The 16,786-nt window shown below is 51.2% G+C and overlaps 1 protein-coding gene across 1 annotated transcript in view; it reads left to right on the forward strand.

Moving 5' to 3' along the window:
- Nucleotides 1–2,063: 2,063 nt before the first annotated feature.
- LOC119114582 (ras-specific guanine nucleotide-releasing factor 1) overlaps nt 2,064–16,786 on the forward strand; it is a gene marked incomplete at its 3' end in the record, with an annotated part of 98,938 nt that continues 84,215 nt past the window's right edge. The window contains 1 exon segment of the mRNA XM_037238671.1: nt 2,064–2,206. Within this exon segment, the coding sequence (XP_037094566.1) occupies nt 2,064–2,206 (143 nt within the window).

Below are 16,786 nucleotides of genomic sequence, written 5' to 3' on the forward strand. Positions count from 1 at the left end.
TCATGATAGCCTAGAACTTGTGAAATGGAAACTGGCGTCGAGCTTTTAAGATAAAGCGGTGGAAGCGGGTGAAATCCCGCTTGTAACATGCGTTTCGTTTCCATCGTTAGTTGCAAATGCAGACAGTCTTGCCGTTTTGCACCCAGTGCTAGCTTTTTGCTCGATATGCAGTCCTGCCTTGTAGAACAAAGGGCACTGCTCCCCACCCAGCCTGTGATGTTGATGTGTTTGCTGGAGTTGCACGGCGTTCATTTGCCACCCGTCCGTGTGTGCCGTGCAGATGGAGCCTGGCAGCCTTCACCGCCATCTACCTGCTCGTGGGCTTCCTGCTGTTTTGTTTTTGTGCCGGCCATCGTGTTCTCGTGGCTGGAAGACTGGAACTACCGCGAGGCCGTCTACTACGCCTTCATCACACTCTCCACCATCGGCTTTCGGAGACTACACAGCAGGTTCGAAACATCGCTTGGAAGCTAAGTGCGGAGGGGGGTCCTTCTCGTCGTTGAAGACCGTCGCTAATAGACGACTGCGGCGAATCGGATGCGGGCCTGCCAGCATCGAACACGCCTTTTACAATAACAATGTGTAGCGTAGTAACGGAGTGGTTTCGTAACCTGCTCGATCCGTTCCCATAAATGCAAACGCGCCATAGACGTTTTCCAGCATGCTGAAGACAAACGTCTCGCAAACCAAGCAGTGCACTGGCACACGGCACGGTTCCCCACGCGCGATTTTCCCCGCGCGGTGTGTGTCCCGAGAGCGGCGGCGCGCGGGTGGACCCCAGAGGAGCGTCGTCCCGTCACCCTGATACCACACGGGCGGGCCCGCAGGCACGGGAGTGGGGGAGGGGCATGGGCTGACCTTCGCCGTCCCGGCGAGACCACAGGCGGTTGTGGTGCGGCAACTACTGACTCTCAGGCACTTGCGGTCATGCTTGGCAGATGCACACTGTGCATATGAATACAGCTTCGATACTCCCAAACGGCGCCATATGCCGCTTGAATAGAATCAGTCTGTCCAAACAGCTGTGCTCTTGATCCGCATCGATTACAGCGAGCCCAGCTTAATCATAGTGCGCTCGTGGTATGTGGGCTGTAAGGGCACGTGCAAGTGTTTTCTCCCCCTGAAACATCACCCCACCAGCAGCGTGAACGGCTGCCTGGTGCAAAGGACAATCCATTTGAAATTGGCACGCGCCACGGCACGGGCGAGCATATGCTTCACAACTTGTGACGCGATAGGCTTGGGGTGGAAGCAGTCAATCCAGTTTGTACTACCGTATGATTATCGATGGAATTGAAGAGGACAGGCTCGTCGATAACGCTACCCGGCAGACATTGTAATTTTGCTTTCCAATATCAACTTCGATTAAAATTCATGAAATCCGGATTGCGAACGAGCTGAAACACCGCTTGAACCTGCCTGTTGTGAAAGTGCCTCTTTCCAAAGCACCTGGCGTTATTTCTCACGCGGAGACCCTTTCCCATGCGGGGACAGGCCCGACCAATGCTCCGCATCTCACTCTCGGTCATGTCGTCGTTCATGGCGCGACAGCTGACGCCCAGCAGCTGCGCCTACAGTCTCTGACATAACGTCCTGTCCGCTTGGCAGCGGTCGCCGCCGACGACGCCTGGACGACGGTGTACAAGGTGTTCGTTATGGTCTGGATCCTGGTCGGGCTTGGCTACTGGGTGTTGGTGCTCAACTTCCTGCAGAAGACGCTCAAGTCGAAGGAGGTGATGAAGACGCTGAGTCGACCTCACGGCTGATCGCGCGCGAGGCCGAGGAGCTGCGCCACGTCCTCTCGGACGTCGGCCTGATCCACCGGGACGCTGTCTTCATCCCGGAGCACTCTAAGACGGCGCTGAACCTGATGCTCAGCATGAGCAACACGCTGGCGGGCACGTCCCACGCGGGCAGCCCGGGCGAAGCCCCGCCCCGCTGGTGTGCGCGGCATTCACTCGATCGGCGACAACCTGCGCAGCCAGAGCTTGCTGGCGGCGCTGATGGCCTCCATGCCGCCACCGGCCGTCACCGCCGCCGGCCGCGAGGAGCCCGAGGAGGGCATGGTGAACCTCGGCTACCTCTCGGACGGCACGCCGAGCGGGGTGGTGGCGCCGGCGACCGACGCGCGCGCGGAGGAGGCACTCGCCGACGCGCGCGTGGAGGAGGTGGCCGTGGACGTAACAGTGCTGGGGGAGGTTGGAGAGTGGACAGGAGCGGGTTCGAGGTGGAAGCGGGCGGGGTTGGATGTGGCGGGGGGCGAAGACGAAGGGGGCGGAGATGGAGGAGGCGGAGGCGGGCCGGGGTGGAGGCGTTGGGAGCGGAGACGGCGGGGGGCGGCTGGCAGAGACCGCGACCTTGCAGGCAGCGTTCGAGGAGACGGCAGAGGGGGCAACGAAGACGGAGAGGGCGGCGGCTGAGCAGACCATGGCGACAGCACCGCCCCCCCCCCCCCCGTCAGCGTAGACACTTCGCCCTCGTCACTCCTCCCTTTAGTTGGGATGTCAAGTGGACCTGGGCCGCAGCACCCTCGCACATGGTGCACTGTTGTGGTGCTGCACATTTTATATACTGATATTGTTGGATGCGACAGACGCCGGTGTCTGGCTAGACTTCGCGTGTTACACTCGTTAGTGCTGTGTTAGCCGGTGGGGTAAGCTACGTTTACGAGGCTTAAAGGGCCTTTCCAAGGGTCAATCAGATGACCTGATTACCTGACAGAAAGCATTCCAACTGTTCGAACGCTGCTGTAAAACTAAACCTCGGACAGATGTCCATGCCGGAACAATCGCACAGGCCCACATGGCCTGTGGAACCATAAGTTGCTAGTTGCGGTGAGTTTCAAACAGATACGCACGAGAATGGGTTACCGGATTCTAAATCGTTTTGAGTGGCATTTTTGGCATTCCTGCAGTTGCGGAAACATGGCTGGAGAATGAGAAGGATTCCTCCGCTACAGTGAACAAGTCGTGGCAATACTTTGCGTTATTTCCTGTATAGTTTGGTCTTGTTTCATTGCATCGGTGATCCTATAAGGGCTGCTGAAATGGGTTTAGGGGTGTGTGCCGTCCAAATCACGCAGCCATCGTTTCGCCATAGCTCTACGCTTTTTCTTTTTTGCAGCCGTTAATTAATATCTGTAATGGGCAATCTTGGAGCATACACAACATTTAAGCGAGATATTCATCGTGGTCCTCTCGCAGCTGTGCGCGAGGACTTCACTTCGGCCTCGCTCAAAATTGGTATACAAGTTGGCGTGGTGAAACGACAAAGCTTACTGCAAACATCGACAAGCAGACCATTGGTTTACCTGGATTGTGGTGGTTAGAACGTACCGCGCCAGTTATGGCTATGCAGGACGTCACTAGAAGTGAGTGTTTATTTTTTAAATAGCGGACGGTACTAAGCCATTTAACGAGAAGTGAACTGATGGAAGTTTTAGCATGCACGTTACTAGACCGCGTGATATGCTACTTGTCTATAACTACTTCGTTAACACAACTTCGTATAAAACTGAGTGACGAAGTAAACGATATTTTCCTAAAGCTGAAGTGTGGAAAGGCTACTATGCGAAACGCCATAAGAAAGACATTCAAACCATGGCGAGACGTTAAATTGAATTCGTGTGATAATTACCTCATCCTGGCATAGTTTTTTTCCTCAAGACAATGTTTCAACCTCTCGTACCACTAATTGCAACGCATTTTGGTCTACTGACGTGTGGCGAAGATAACGCTACATGTATATTTGAAAAAGCAAGGCAAATGAAAAAAATACCGCTTCATAGCAGGTGATTAGCAGGAGATACAAGCTCTTACAATCTCTTACAATCAATCTCTACAATCTCTATCTCAATCTCTTTCGTCTCTTTTCGCACAATCTCTTTCGTCGCGGCAGGTTACTGCAAGTTGAGTTTTCGAGAACCTGAAAGAATTTCACCAGAGCTGATGCTACCGACCAAACCGGCCCCGTCTGATCTAATTACATGTGATAAGTACAAAAAGGTGGCATACTCCTTTCAGCAAGCGACCGCATGCGTTCGACTTGACCACTCGATCGCTGGCCACCGTCTTCATACCCTCCGTCAGTCTCACCAGCGCCTCAGGGATAATCAAGTTGTTGAGGTCGATTTAGTAACACGGGTAAGCCGAGCCATTTTGACGTCATCGGATGGCCTCGGGCATGGCTTGACATGCAGGCGACTACCGTCGCTTTACGCAGCCCGGAAGACAAAGCTTCGGGCCATCTCAGTGCGCATCCTCGGCAGTCCTAAAAAGGCTATCGGTGGTTCCACGCTTGACACTGTTTGTCACTGCATCGCGGTACAGCGCAAGCTCTTCCAGAGCTATCAGTGAGCGAGACGTATAAGATGAAGCTTTGGCTACTTTTACGTTTTACCAACTCCAAGTTTCAATGGCTGGATTATTTACGGGTCGTCTTGCACGCTTAAACCGACACCACTCCTCCCGCTGGGAAGCACGGGGCCGAACCACTGCTCATGCCAATGACGCGGAAGACATTACGACGCTTTCCACACAGTTGGCTCACAACGAGATGCTGGGTAGCGCGCCTGCACGGTTGTAGGACTCGAGGTATGCGGACGACTTGAGTGTGCCACTGAATTAATGCATGAGTAACAGCCATGTGGTGGCTGCACGACGCTGAACTATACCCGAGAGCACGGCGCGAAGAAGATCACGGACTCAAAACGCAATACTACCGAAGGCGGCTCAGGGAGCTGGATGAAAGGACAACGTCTGTCGATCCAGCAGCAAGCAGCCGTTGTCCAGTTTGTGGTCTGCAGTCCGGGAGCGGGAGGGGGAGGGGGGGGGGGGGGAAGGGGGACATGGACAACTCACTTTTCGTCAAAATGGGGAGCATTGCACCTGAGAAACACTTTTCAACTTCTGTCGTGTTTAGGAGGTGGTCGCAGGAGATTCCGACCTACTTCGGATGTTCATCATGGCACGACGCTAACAATTTCTGATTGGTTTTAGTTTCCCGCACCGGATACGGTGTCGGGATAATGCGGGCTTCATGTGTAATTCCATGGGGCTGGATATGACAGGTACAGCAGCATATAGACTACTTGGAAGCTTGTAGCAACGATTTTTGAGATAAAATGTTCACGAGGGCCTTTCCAATAACTGGAGGCATCTCAAAACAGATCCGGTTTCTCCGTGTGAGGTGTTTTCAGCCCCCAACTCGCCCAGTACCAATAGTTAAGACGAACAAGCATGTCTGAAACAAACCCGGATAAATTACACACAAATGTATAGCTTGATCTACCATTGTCGACAAATGCAGAACGTTCTTTCAACCGTGTTGATACTAAATGTGCCACGTTGGGAGAAGGCTTACCACAACAAGGACCCAGACATGATTATATGTTAAACCCTCCCGCATCTTGGGAAAATATACCACCTCCCATGTCTTGGAAAACATACGTAAAACCATTCAATAACTTTACACGTCATATAGGTGAGCAGCGCTCATGAATCAACCAGAATTGGCTGCTTTTATCTAGGAATTTTTTTAGTCGCTGAGCACTGATGCATCTGAAATGGGCCTGGAGCTAGCTTTTTTCGTGACCTTTTAAGCCTTGAGTCCAAACCTTTGATTGGACGGATCTCCGGGATCAGAACCACAGCTAAGCGGCGCTTGTTGCGTGGACTCTAACTCCAACCCCGATAGGGAAATTTAAACCCACCGGAGCAATTTTAGGGCGAAAAATTGAATGTCACGTGACATGACGCTCGACATAGCCTTCATATCGCTAACGTCAGCTGCCCTTCAGCGCGGCCGCTCCCACCAGCCGCAGGTCATCCCAGTCAGGGGCAAATGACGACCGTTTATAGCAGCTTAAACCTACGCCACCAGGGGGGGGGGGGGGGCGACGAATCCGAGGACGACCCACCTAACCAACTGAGCTACCGGAAAACACCTGCCCTTGTCTCAGCCCGGTACCAGGACACAGCCGCTTACCATGCCAAGCGCGGATGACACGGCCACTGTACTGTCCCCAGAGCTTATCTCTCATGGACGGGAATGAGAGTGCCGACTGAACATGAGCCATGTTGGACGTGCACAGATTTAATCGGTGGTATACCGCGGGCATCGCGCATGCGCCACCAGACGACGCCTCGCGTCAGGCGGCGACTCCCGAAATATCGCTAACAAATCGCTGCCTGGGCAATATCCAGCATTTAAGACGCTGCAGATTGCGCTCAGAAAAACCTCACGCGTCCCTGAGCCTGTCCTTGAGGCTGTCCGGAGAAAAACTTTCCTTGAACTTTTCAGCAAGCACCTTTTTGGCGGAGTATCTCCAAACGAGCCATCGTCAGGGCACCGTGGTACGGAGCCCATCCAGGCGTGTCAGCTGATCGCAAACGAAGCACTGCAGCACGCTATGACCTGTGCCCAGCACAGCAACACTCATCATGTCAAATAGATCGCCACGTGTGGTCGCGCAGAGATGATAGATGAGTCGACCGATATACATCATAGCCGACGCTTTTCGTTTACGGCGGGCTAGAAGGTAATTGGACGCCTAAAAACAGCCTCGCAGGCCCTCAATGGCTGTTGACCTAAGATGTGGATCAAGTAGATCATCTCTGACAACCCGCTGACTGTTCACTTTGTCGGCAGACAAAGGCGGGTTTTGGCCCCATTTGCTGACCAATCAACTTGTGAGGCCCTGGACGGTTGCCGAACTCACTGCCCACCGATGAGACCCCTTTACCCTAACAGATTCTTTGAAGGTGCCTGCATCTAACAGGGATAATTAAGGAGCCCCCATGCACACTCTGATCTCCAATATGCGGCTGTGAACAGTAGGGCAAACGCCCCCGGAAACATGAGAAGAAGCTCGGCCAGTGAGACAACTTTGGCGGCGTTGGGTGAGAAATGCTTGCGGACGCGAGTGATATCGGCACGTTGATGTAACCAACACTTAAGTTAATGTAGACAGTCGCCTTTAGGAACCCACGCAAGCACTACTTCAACATCAACGTCAACAACTTCAACTCAGCCGTCAATCGGTTATCGGCGGACATCGGACTCAACTCGTCATCAGCTTCAACATCAACATTGCGATATCACGACGAAAGTCTGACAATTTAGAAGTCAGAACAAAATAACTTTCAACAAATTGTGTCTTTGATGATTGTGACTAAGGTAATGGGAAAGGTGCAACTACTCTTGATGAAAAGTGCCACAACAAACTGGGGCACTTGCCATTCTTGCGCACAATTTCATAATTCAGTCCCTTTTGGTACATTGCCAAAGCTGTTGTGTTTGAAGCTGGTTTCGGAAAACATGCATTGACCGCTTCCGGGTCGAACACTGACCCGCCTGTCAGCTGAACACTGCTGAGTCTGCTTAGTGATTCGTGGGACGATAAACTCCCAGACAACCAACAGTAAAGAACCGCGACTTTATCTGCTCTGGTCGTCCAGAGTTCTCATCAGTCCTACGAGTGCCCCCCAAAGCTGGCGGATCAATGGCTTGTAATCGGCGGGCTGGACGCACACATCAACCTACGCCTTTTAAGGACACGATATCCGTTCTCTTGCTGCCGGGATTAGTTGGTCTTGTGTAGCTTCCACGCCGGGTCATCGAGATCGGGACTCGGTTTTGGTCCGTGTGGTTCATCTTTTGTTATCAGCATGTTTTACGTGTCTGGTTTTTAACCGACATCGGAAGGTATTGATTAACAATTGTCTGCAAATTCCAACGCATCAAGAGAACTACGTTTGGTCGAAACACTTACACGCAACTGTTAACAAACATAAGCCAACCAGACCAAAAAAGCAAACAAAACAAGCAAACAAACAACAAACTGTGCTTATTGCCGCTGGAAAACTGCACAAGACTGTCACAGTGGATATAAATACATCATCTTTCAGCAAGCGTAATGGCTGGGTCGGGCCAAGCCGGGCCACTGAAAATGATTACTCAATCATAGCTGACTGACTACATTAACACTTGAACCATTCTGAAACTTACCTCGCACTCCTAGGCTACTTAAAGGTCTTGGAGCCAGTGCAACGGCTTCCGTGTTGTTACTTTTTGCTTGTCCTGAGAACAATAGGGCCGCGTTGGAACTCCGCAGTGGGCGCGGATCTATTTGCGTTTGATAATGACTCTTGGCAGACACGGATTTTTTTTTACAATTTATGCGCCTTACATTTTGAATTTTTCAACGCCCGTTTCTCCGAACTCACAGTATTCTTTTGCCTTTGGTGCTCTCGGATCACCCGATGGGATTGCGTCCCGGTGTTTTTGAAACATGGAACACATTTGCACGCATTCGGTGTGATTAACAGACACCTCCGCTGCGTTGTTCTGGCCACGGTGCTGTGGATGGCTCCGTCCAGTTCGGAGCCCAGTTTCGGGGCGCAGCAACCATCGCCACCTGGCGGCAGGGATGGCTGGGGCTGGTGCGGGCGCCAGGGCGTGGCTAGGACTGTGCCCCAGGGTCACGGCCACCAGGCGGCGTCCAGGCCTGCACCCAGCTGTCGAGACACTCCGCACTGTGGCACCCCGCTGGAAATATCACCTTCGGCTGAAGAAGATGACGGCGTTTAGAAGGTGGGAAACCACCTTGACTTTTGCTCCGGGTTTAGATCACGCTGTTCAGCCACTTTCACCGAGTTCCAGGCTACTCGTTAAATGGCTGATATAAGAAGCCATTTGATCTGGGTGGCAAGAAATAACACTGGCTTTGCGCGCTTACTGTGACAAACGAATTACTGCACTCTGAAATGTTGATTTTCAAATTTGATAAGCATTCGCGAACATGCAATCGTTCCTTCCTTTCAGTGTTGTAATGATTCTCTGCACATATTACACGGCATGGACATGTGCATGCCAAAATATAGCACAAACTATCTTTTATCAGCGAATACCTCAGACATTCAAAATTCAAAGACGAAACAATACCTCACTAGCGAATCATGTGGGGTAAGAAATACTCGTACGTTACGCTGACTTTTATTGCACAGATCATTCTGAGACGAATGATCCAAATAATGCTCGCGAGACTCTAACAGGGATCGGAGCCGGCGATTTCATTCGTTTCTGGTGCATGGTCCGAAACCCTTTGTCCCTGCTTGTTACGAAAGATAAAGCTATTCACTGCATCACTCACGTCACTCGGGTCGATATCACCGAGCGAGGCTCGACTCTTTCAGCTAGGGCATTGAGAGCTGTTGACGCGCGCAGCCTTCGAACGACACGGCCATGCCACGCCAAGCCACCATCCCAGCCTAGCGATCCCGGAGGACCCACGACCGGCGGGATGTGCTGGCTGCGACTGAGGCCTGTGGCCAACCGAGTCGATGTAGTTGGTGGCCTTTTGAAGCCGACACCTTTTCGCTTTGCTGCATTCACCGCTTATCGTAAGGCGGGATTAAATGTGGCGAGATACAAGAGCATTAGTCAACAGTTGTGTAATTTTTCAAAATGTTATGTGTCACACGCTATATTTCTGCTAGAATATTGTTGCAAACACGAGTTACTTATGATATTTCTAGTATTTGTTTTTCTCAGCGGGAAATTATAGTCAAAATACAAGCTGCCCCAATGTTCCATCGTCTTTCGGTGTGCAGTGCGCATTAATTTCCTGCATGGATGTAACCTTCTCTGAATTAAGGAAAGCCGTGATGCCGTGCCCTCTTGCAGTTCTGCGAATCTGTCAGTCGTTGTTTTTCAAGGACATTAGGTCCATAGACGCCGGTCATCTACCTGTGTACCGCGGTCTTGGATTTCGGGTGTCCGTAGCTGTTAGCATCCGAGCCAGTGTTCTCGTCACTGCCGCCTCATATGACCACCCGATGCCCCGATCTCTTAATCGGTGATCACCGTATGGCCCGATCTCTTAATCGGTGAGCACATTACGCCCTGATCTCTTCATCGGTGGTCTCCCTATGCCCCGATCTTTCGGTGACCGACCTATGCCCGATATATTTGGTGGCTACCCTATGCCCCGATCCTTTCGACGGTGACCAACCTACACCCCGATTTCTTCATCGGTGACCACCCTACGCCCCGACCTCTTCATCGATGGCCACTCTATGCCCTGATCTCTTCATCGATGGCCACTCAATGCCCCGATCTCTTCATCGATGGCCTCTCTATGCCCCGATCTCTTCATCAGTGACCCGTGCTGCTCCCCAGCGGCAGTCCGGCTCTGCCGCAAATCAAACGTTTGGTGATGTGAGCGTTGACGCCCAGTCCTTGGCCACCTGATCCTGGGTATCCTGCTGTGCCCGGCCACCTGATCCTGAGTGTCCTGCTGTGCTCGGCTACCTGCCCCTGGATATCCAGCTGTGCTTGGCCACCTAACCCCTGGGTATCCTGCTGTGCTTCGCCACCTGACCCTGGGCATCCAGCTGTGCTTGGCCACCTGACCCTGGGCATCCAGCTGTGCTTAGCCACCTGACCCTGGATATCCCGCTGTACGCCATGCCGTTCCGCCCGGAAGCAGGTCCATGGTGTTTGCTCTCCGACCATCCTGGACACTGGATCTATGTTCTCCGGGTATCAGTCTAAACTGACATCTGCTCCGCTCCGCTGACAAAGCCCAGGCCACCCGGAAAGGTCACATGACCAGCCAGCCCATGCCCATGCCCTGAGGCTGAGGTCCGGTGAAATAGCATTCATTTTTCGGTGGTCCCGGGCAAATGAAGTAACGCAAGCGAGACGGCATCATTTTAGGGACTCCCTACAATTGGAAACATCTTGGCATGCACTGTTGACATCACGGCAACTATCTCTAGAGCGCACCCAAACCGTTGGCATCGGGGCCGCGGTTGCCTCGTTAGCAGGTCCGTCTTGTCGAGATAGGCCCGCGCAGCGCCGCGGTTGTCTCGGTAGCAGGTCCGTCTTGTCGAGATGGGCCCGCGCAGCGCCGCGTTTGTCTCAGCGGCAGGTCCGTCTTGTCGAGATGGACCCGCGCAGCGCCGCGGTTGTCTCGGTAGCAGGTCCGTCTTGTCGATATGGGCCCGCGCAGCGCACGCGTATGTCTCGATGGCAGGTCCGTCTTGTCGAGATGGGCCCGCAGAGCGCCGCGGTTGTCTCGGTAGCAGGTCCGTCTTGTCGAGATGGGCCCACGCAGCGCCCGCGCGTGTATCGGCAGCAGGTCTGTCTCGTCGCGATGGACCTAGCGTCAGTTCCGTGTGAACCAGTTACGAGCTATCTGAAGAATTCGCTCCAAGCGGTTTTTAGTTCCCGTAGCTCCGCTGGAATGATCGAGTCTACGAATTCGGCGGAGCGTAACATGCTTCCCACGGGAGCAATGCGATACCAGTTATGAAAAACAACAATATCAGACCGAAATCGATTCTCGGATCATGTCATGAGTGACGAAAAATACCTTGAGCGCCGCTGCTCTGGACGGTTCGAGGGCGGCTACTTCACCGGTCCTGGAGCGAGCGGTCACCTGTCCCATATCAACCAGGCTTTCCCATATCAACCAGACTTTCCCATATCAACCAGGCTTTCCCATATCAACCAAGCTTTCCCATATCAACCAGGCTGCTTCAGGAGAAGGCTATGCCCCACGCACCGAACGCATGTGAGGAGTCAGTTGTCATGAGAACTGGGACCAGACCATTGCCATGAGGACTGGAACCAGGACTTGTCATGAGGAATGGTACCTGGTCATTGCCATGAGGACTGGCACTAGACCATTGCTATGAGAACTGGCACCAGACAATTGTCCATAAGGACTGGGACCAGGTCGTTGTTATGAGGACTGGAACTATTGCTATGAGGACTGACACCCGGCCATTGCCACCAGGACATTTTCAAGAGGACTGGGAGCAGGACATCGTCCATATTGGCTCTGAGCTACGGGCTGTGCCGAGCAAAGCCAATTCTGCGGGATGGCTTGCAAGGCTCGGAACTCATGCTGTTCGAGGCATCGTATGCTGGTGATATCGTGATACCTGCGGGCACCCCAGGTTCTCTTTGGTGTAAAGGTGCCGGGGTTCGCCAACTGGGAATGAAGAATCAGTCACCGGGCCGCATGCAGCACCCGTATGAAAGCTGTGCTGGGCCTGACGATCGGAACCCATCGCCGACAACGTGCGATGACACCGGCAGTGGCCAGCTCACGACCCCATGATCGGTTATGATGACATTTATGCGTTTTTACCATGCATTATTTTGCATTAGTTGCTCACCTCTAGGACGCAGATCGCGATAAACGTTTGCAGGCTTGATAATGGAAGGCAGGTTCGCTTTCAACGAGGAGTTCGGTGAAGATGGGGCCGCTCTTCCTTCTCTGCGATGAAACCTCAGCAACCTTGATGTTGTTCCGATTAACTGAGAAACACTTATTTGTATTGCGAATTTCCGCGCACGCCTCCGCCTAGCAGTATTTCGAGGCAATTTCTAATTTCAGCTATTCAGTGAATTGCGCTGTGTCGTGTGAAGTTAGACTTCAGACAGTAGCTAAAATAGTTGAACACGATGTATTCGTAATGACCCTTCCTCGCAAGAAAAACTCGATGGCATGCGCACGGGGTCATTTTTCAGCGCTCTGAGTTCCGAAATTTATGCGCGCCTTCGGTGCGACCCAGAGATGCTTTTATCTTCTCTGTACGTTTTAAAGCATCAGGTTTGTTCCGAGTGATGAAAACAACTGTATTGCTGTTGCCACATCAATGTAGGCGCCAGTGACACACTCCAAACCATTTCATGACTGGTCCTCCCCATGACCTAAATACGACCTTGATGACCTTGTTTCGTTCCCTCCTACTGCAAATCGGTGGCGCCATCTGTCACTTCTTTTTTCGTCCCCAGCGCCAAATGTAAAGCTCCACGCGGGCTGCTCTCTGGAAAAGCCTCTCGGTTATCACCCGGATAAACTATATCGGAACTGGTTTGAAATTAAGCCGCATCCCGCCAGAACCCAGGTTGAAAACCGAGTCGATTCAAAGCTTCACCGGTCACGCGCTCTGGCGCCCTCCGCGCCACCTTTTGACAGGTCACCGAACCTAAGCCACAGCTTGCGGTCACCGTACATGAGTAGACTGCGCCGTTTTACGGCAGACTTCCTTTTGATGTCCTACAGACGAGACGTCGAATCGCGACAACGCTGACAGCCTTAGACCAGAGCAAGAGCAAAGGTGTACTTTTTCTCCAGGAACCCGAGTCAAACTAGTGCTTGATCGGTGCCGGCTGCAACTTATAAGACACGCGGGTTTGATTCCAGCTCTGACTTCATGCAGGACAGGACGACCCGGAGCGGGCACCAAATCACGCTGTGTTAAATGAGGCTCAGTTCCACAATCAGTGCCGATAAAATCTCAGTTAATCTCTGCGCAATCACGAAATTTTTCTCACTTTCTCGCACACTCTCCCGTCCAAGCGTGCTTTGCCGCTTCGGTGATGTAAGCGTTGTTGCCGGCCATCCGGTAATGTTTCGGTCCTGAGAAGATTGGCCTCCGACCCGACCCCAACACAAAGGAGTAGGGGCATCTTTGCAACTTCTGTAAATTTCGGGCACCTTTCTGTGACTAAAATCATATGCTGAATTTGTAGGTACTTGTAAAAACGACAGTGGCGTAGTTTCGCAAAATACGTTGGGGGGCAGGGCAGTAGCGAGCGGGGAAAAACGTCACCACGTACTCAAAAATGCACCAACAAACGGGGTGTTTACGGATTTAGAAAACTTTCTTCTTATAGCTGGGGAGGGGTATTGAAACCTATTTGAATGGGAAACTACACCCCTGAGGAACGATAGCAACAAAGCACACACCAATGTTGAGCTACCGCTGCAGGCATCTCCATTTCATCAAATAAAGTGGCTCCAATCCGAGGAAAATCCGAGGAAAAACGGAGGAAAAACCACAATCAGGTGATCTAGGTGAAACGACCCAGGATTCAGCCTCCAAACTAGTTTGGGGAAGCTGCATCTAGTACAGAAACTGCATTTGCTTATTAGGATCACGTTCTTGTGAGAAATATGTTGTCATGGATTAATTCTCAGCTTAACGTTTGTCGGATTTTCATGATGTGCCCATGTGATGAGAATGCGATATGCCAGGTTTGGCAGCGGCCGCCTCAACCTCCAGGGAATGGAGCATGTTAATCATTTTCCCATGAAAGTATAGCTTTAGAACGTTCAATTTTGTCAAAAGCTACCCACCCTTAACGTGTTTGTGCCGTTATTGACCACTCGTTTTATCTTCCGAATTTTACGATTAACTGATGACTTGTTTTATCAAATTGAACCCTATAATGACTGCGTAGCCCATGTCCGCTGGCGCCATGGGTGGACGAAAGTTGAGCTGTGGGGAAGAGCAGGAGATTTGTATAAGTTTTTACTCTGATCTCCCTACCGCTATAACTACTGAGCACGGGACTTATTGAAATTATGGAATTACGGAACTACGGAAATAAAAGAAACTACCTACGTCATGCAAATGCCGATATGTTATCACAATGCCAATAAGTCATGACAATCATATAGCCAATGATTGACGGTAAGTCGGTCAATAACATATTGTCCGTGCATTGTATCAACAATACAACATGCCCCATGCACAGCTGATAAAAGATATACCACCCGAATTCTCGGGTGAAAGTTCGCGCCGCCCTGAAATTCCCGTTTAGCAAATGTTAAATGTTTTGCAGCCTAGGCAGCACATGCACTCCCCCCCACCCCCCCCCCAAACACACTCAGCACATCATTCAGGATGATCGAATCATGCCTTAAGTCCTTAAATACACAAATTACATGGACCACAATAGCCTTCAATAATATGCTAGAAACACTTGCCTCGCTCACCCCAAGACGAGCGCACGTATGCGGACCGGAAGTCCGCTGAAAGGTAGAGTAACCTCTTGTTCGTCATCTGAGGGACTCAAGACTGCCATCTGTTAAATGCCTTTAGAATGAATCGTCCTGATACTTTTTAGCCATATTCAGGTCACCACACTCTTCCAATGCAGTGTCCTGTGAAATAAACTCAATCTAGATAAGAATGGTTCATAGTAACATGTCGCATCAACCAATTAGATTGTTCTGCAGGGTCACCGACATTAAGTTTCCTGGAGAAACTAGTAAGAGGAAGCTGCCAAGCAGCATTCGGAAAATATTACGAAAGTTCTGGACATTTCTCGAGACGCCCCGGGGTGACGATCCTTGCGCACAAGGCAGTCACGTATAACTATGAGCATTGCTGGAAATGTCAAATGTTGTTGTGGCATGCTGTAATGACCGTGCGACATCTTATTTAGATTCATCTGACATATTAAGGTCAGGCATTCCGGCATAAGAATTGACAATGCCGGAAAGTCATACTACTGAGCCATAGCAAATAATAACCTGTGTTTTTGCCATTTCTGACCATATGTACCTGCCATCTGTCTGACCATATACCTGCGGCCAGCACTGATATTTGGGGGCTGCTTATTAATGCGATTTTCATTTGTGGCTGCGTTTAGTGTTGTGAAGATATCAGCATTGCATCATGGCACCTAATAACCGGTGTTCTGGCTCCCTTCTGATCGAACCTGCGACCCCCATTAACGCTTTTTTTAAGTGGAGCGCGATGCACGTCGACGCACATCCCTTTATGAAGCGCCTGTGACTGCAGACGCCATATTAGCTCCCAGGGGTCGTGGCGCAACCGCGATTGCAGCTGGGACCTCGTGTGGAAGTCAAAGGTGCAAGCCATTCGACAATGACGCCCTGTTGCCAATGACGCCTCGAGACCGTTTATTTTTTACACATTTTCATTCTGTGTCTGCGCTTAGAGTTACAGTCATATCTGGGCAGGGCAAACAGAATATTTTAAAAGCATAGCCAATGCCAAATGTTACCAGCGTACCTCAGCCCCGCCCCCCCCCCCCCCTCCCCGCTATAGCAGCCAACAACTTTGGCCTCTGATACCAACAGACATCGGGATATCCCGACCGAGATCCCCAATTTTACGGTTGGAGAATGCTTGCGGTCGGCCTCCAAAACTGAAACACTTTCGCACACACCAAGAACCTTAAAAACATAGAAGTCTTCGGATGAGTGGAAGACCTTCGGTTTTTGCAGCCGGCAACAAAACGCTGGCCGTGATCTTGCAGTTTTAAGTCCACACTGTGATGCCAATAAAAACCAGGGGCCGAGACTGGTGTTTGCATGACAAGCGAAGGTCAGGGTCGGATGAAATTTTGTGCTCTTTCGGTTCACACGTTGTATAGAAATAGCATGTATGAAAAGATAAAGGCACGGACTTATTTTCGAAACTGAGAGTGACACATCCTTTTAGCTCCGAACATATCAGTTGAACTTATATGACCACAGATGGCCAAGCCTGTGTAGCTTGGCTACGGTATGACTGTCCCTGAGTGGCTGGCAATGGAACCAGTCGATGAATTATGTTTCCCTGTTTCATGTGGTATAGTTTGCCTTGAATTCTTTGTGGGTGCACTGTCTGTCCCCCCTCAAATCTTTCAATCTACCGCCTCGACTGTGTCTCTGGGGAATTCAATTTGATACGGAAACATCGCTTAGACGCACTTATTTCGTGGGTAAGAAGCGGCACGCTACAAAAATATAAATTACGGTGTTGTAATTATACGATGCACACTGTTTATGTCAATGGCGGACGCAGAGGCCTACATTTCCAGTCAGCAGTTTCTTGGGAAAAGGTTGGTGAAGGCTAAAGAAAGCTTTGGAAACCCCAAGTCTCCTCAAACGGCATGGAAAATGCTTGGGGTTTCCCAAGTTTCGTACGACGGAATGTTAGCTGTTGGTCATCGCTTGGGGTAATTGTGA

This window comes from Pollicipes pollicipes, unplaced genomic scaffold (genome assembly GCF_011947565.3).
Source record: "Pollicipes pollicipes isolate AB1234 unplaced genomic scaffold, Ppol_2.1 Scaffold_266;HRSCAF=296_pilon_pilon_pilon, whole genome shotgun sequence".
NCBI classification, from domain to species: Eukaryota; Metazoa; Arthropoda; class Thecostraca; order Pollicipedomorpha; family Pollicipedidae; genus Pollicipes; species Pollicipes pollicipes.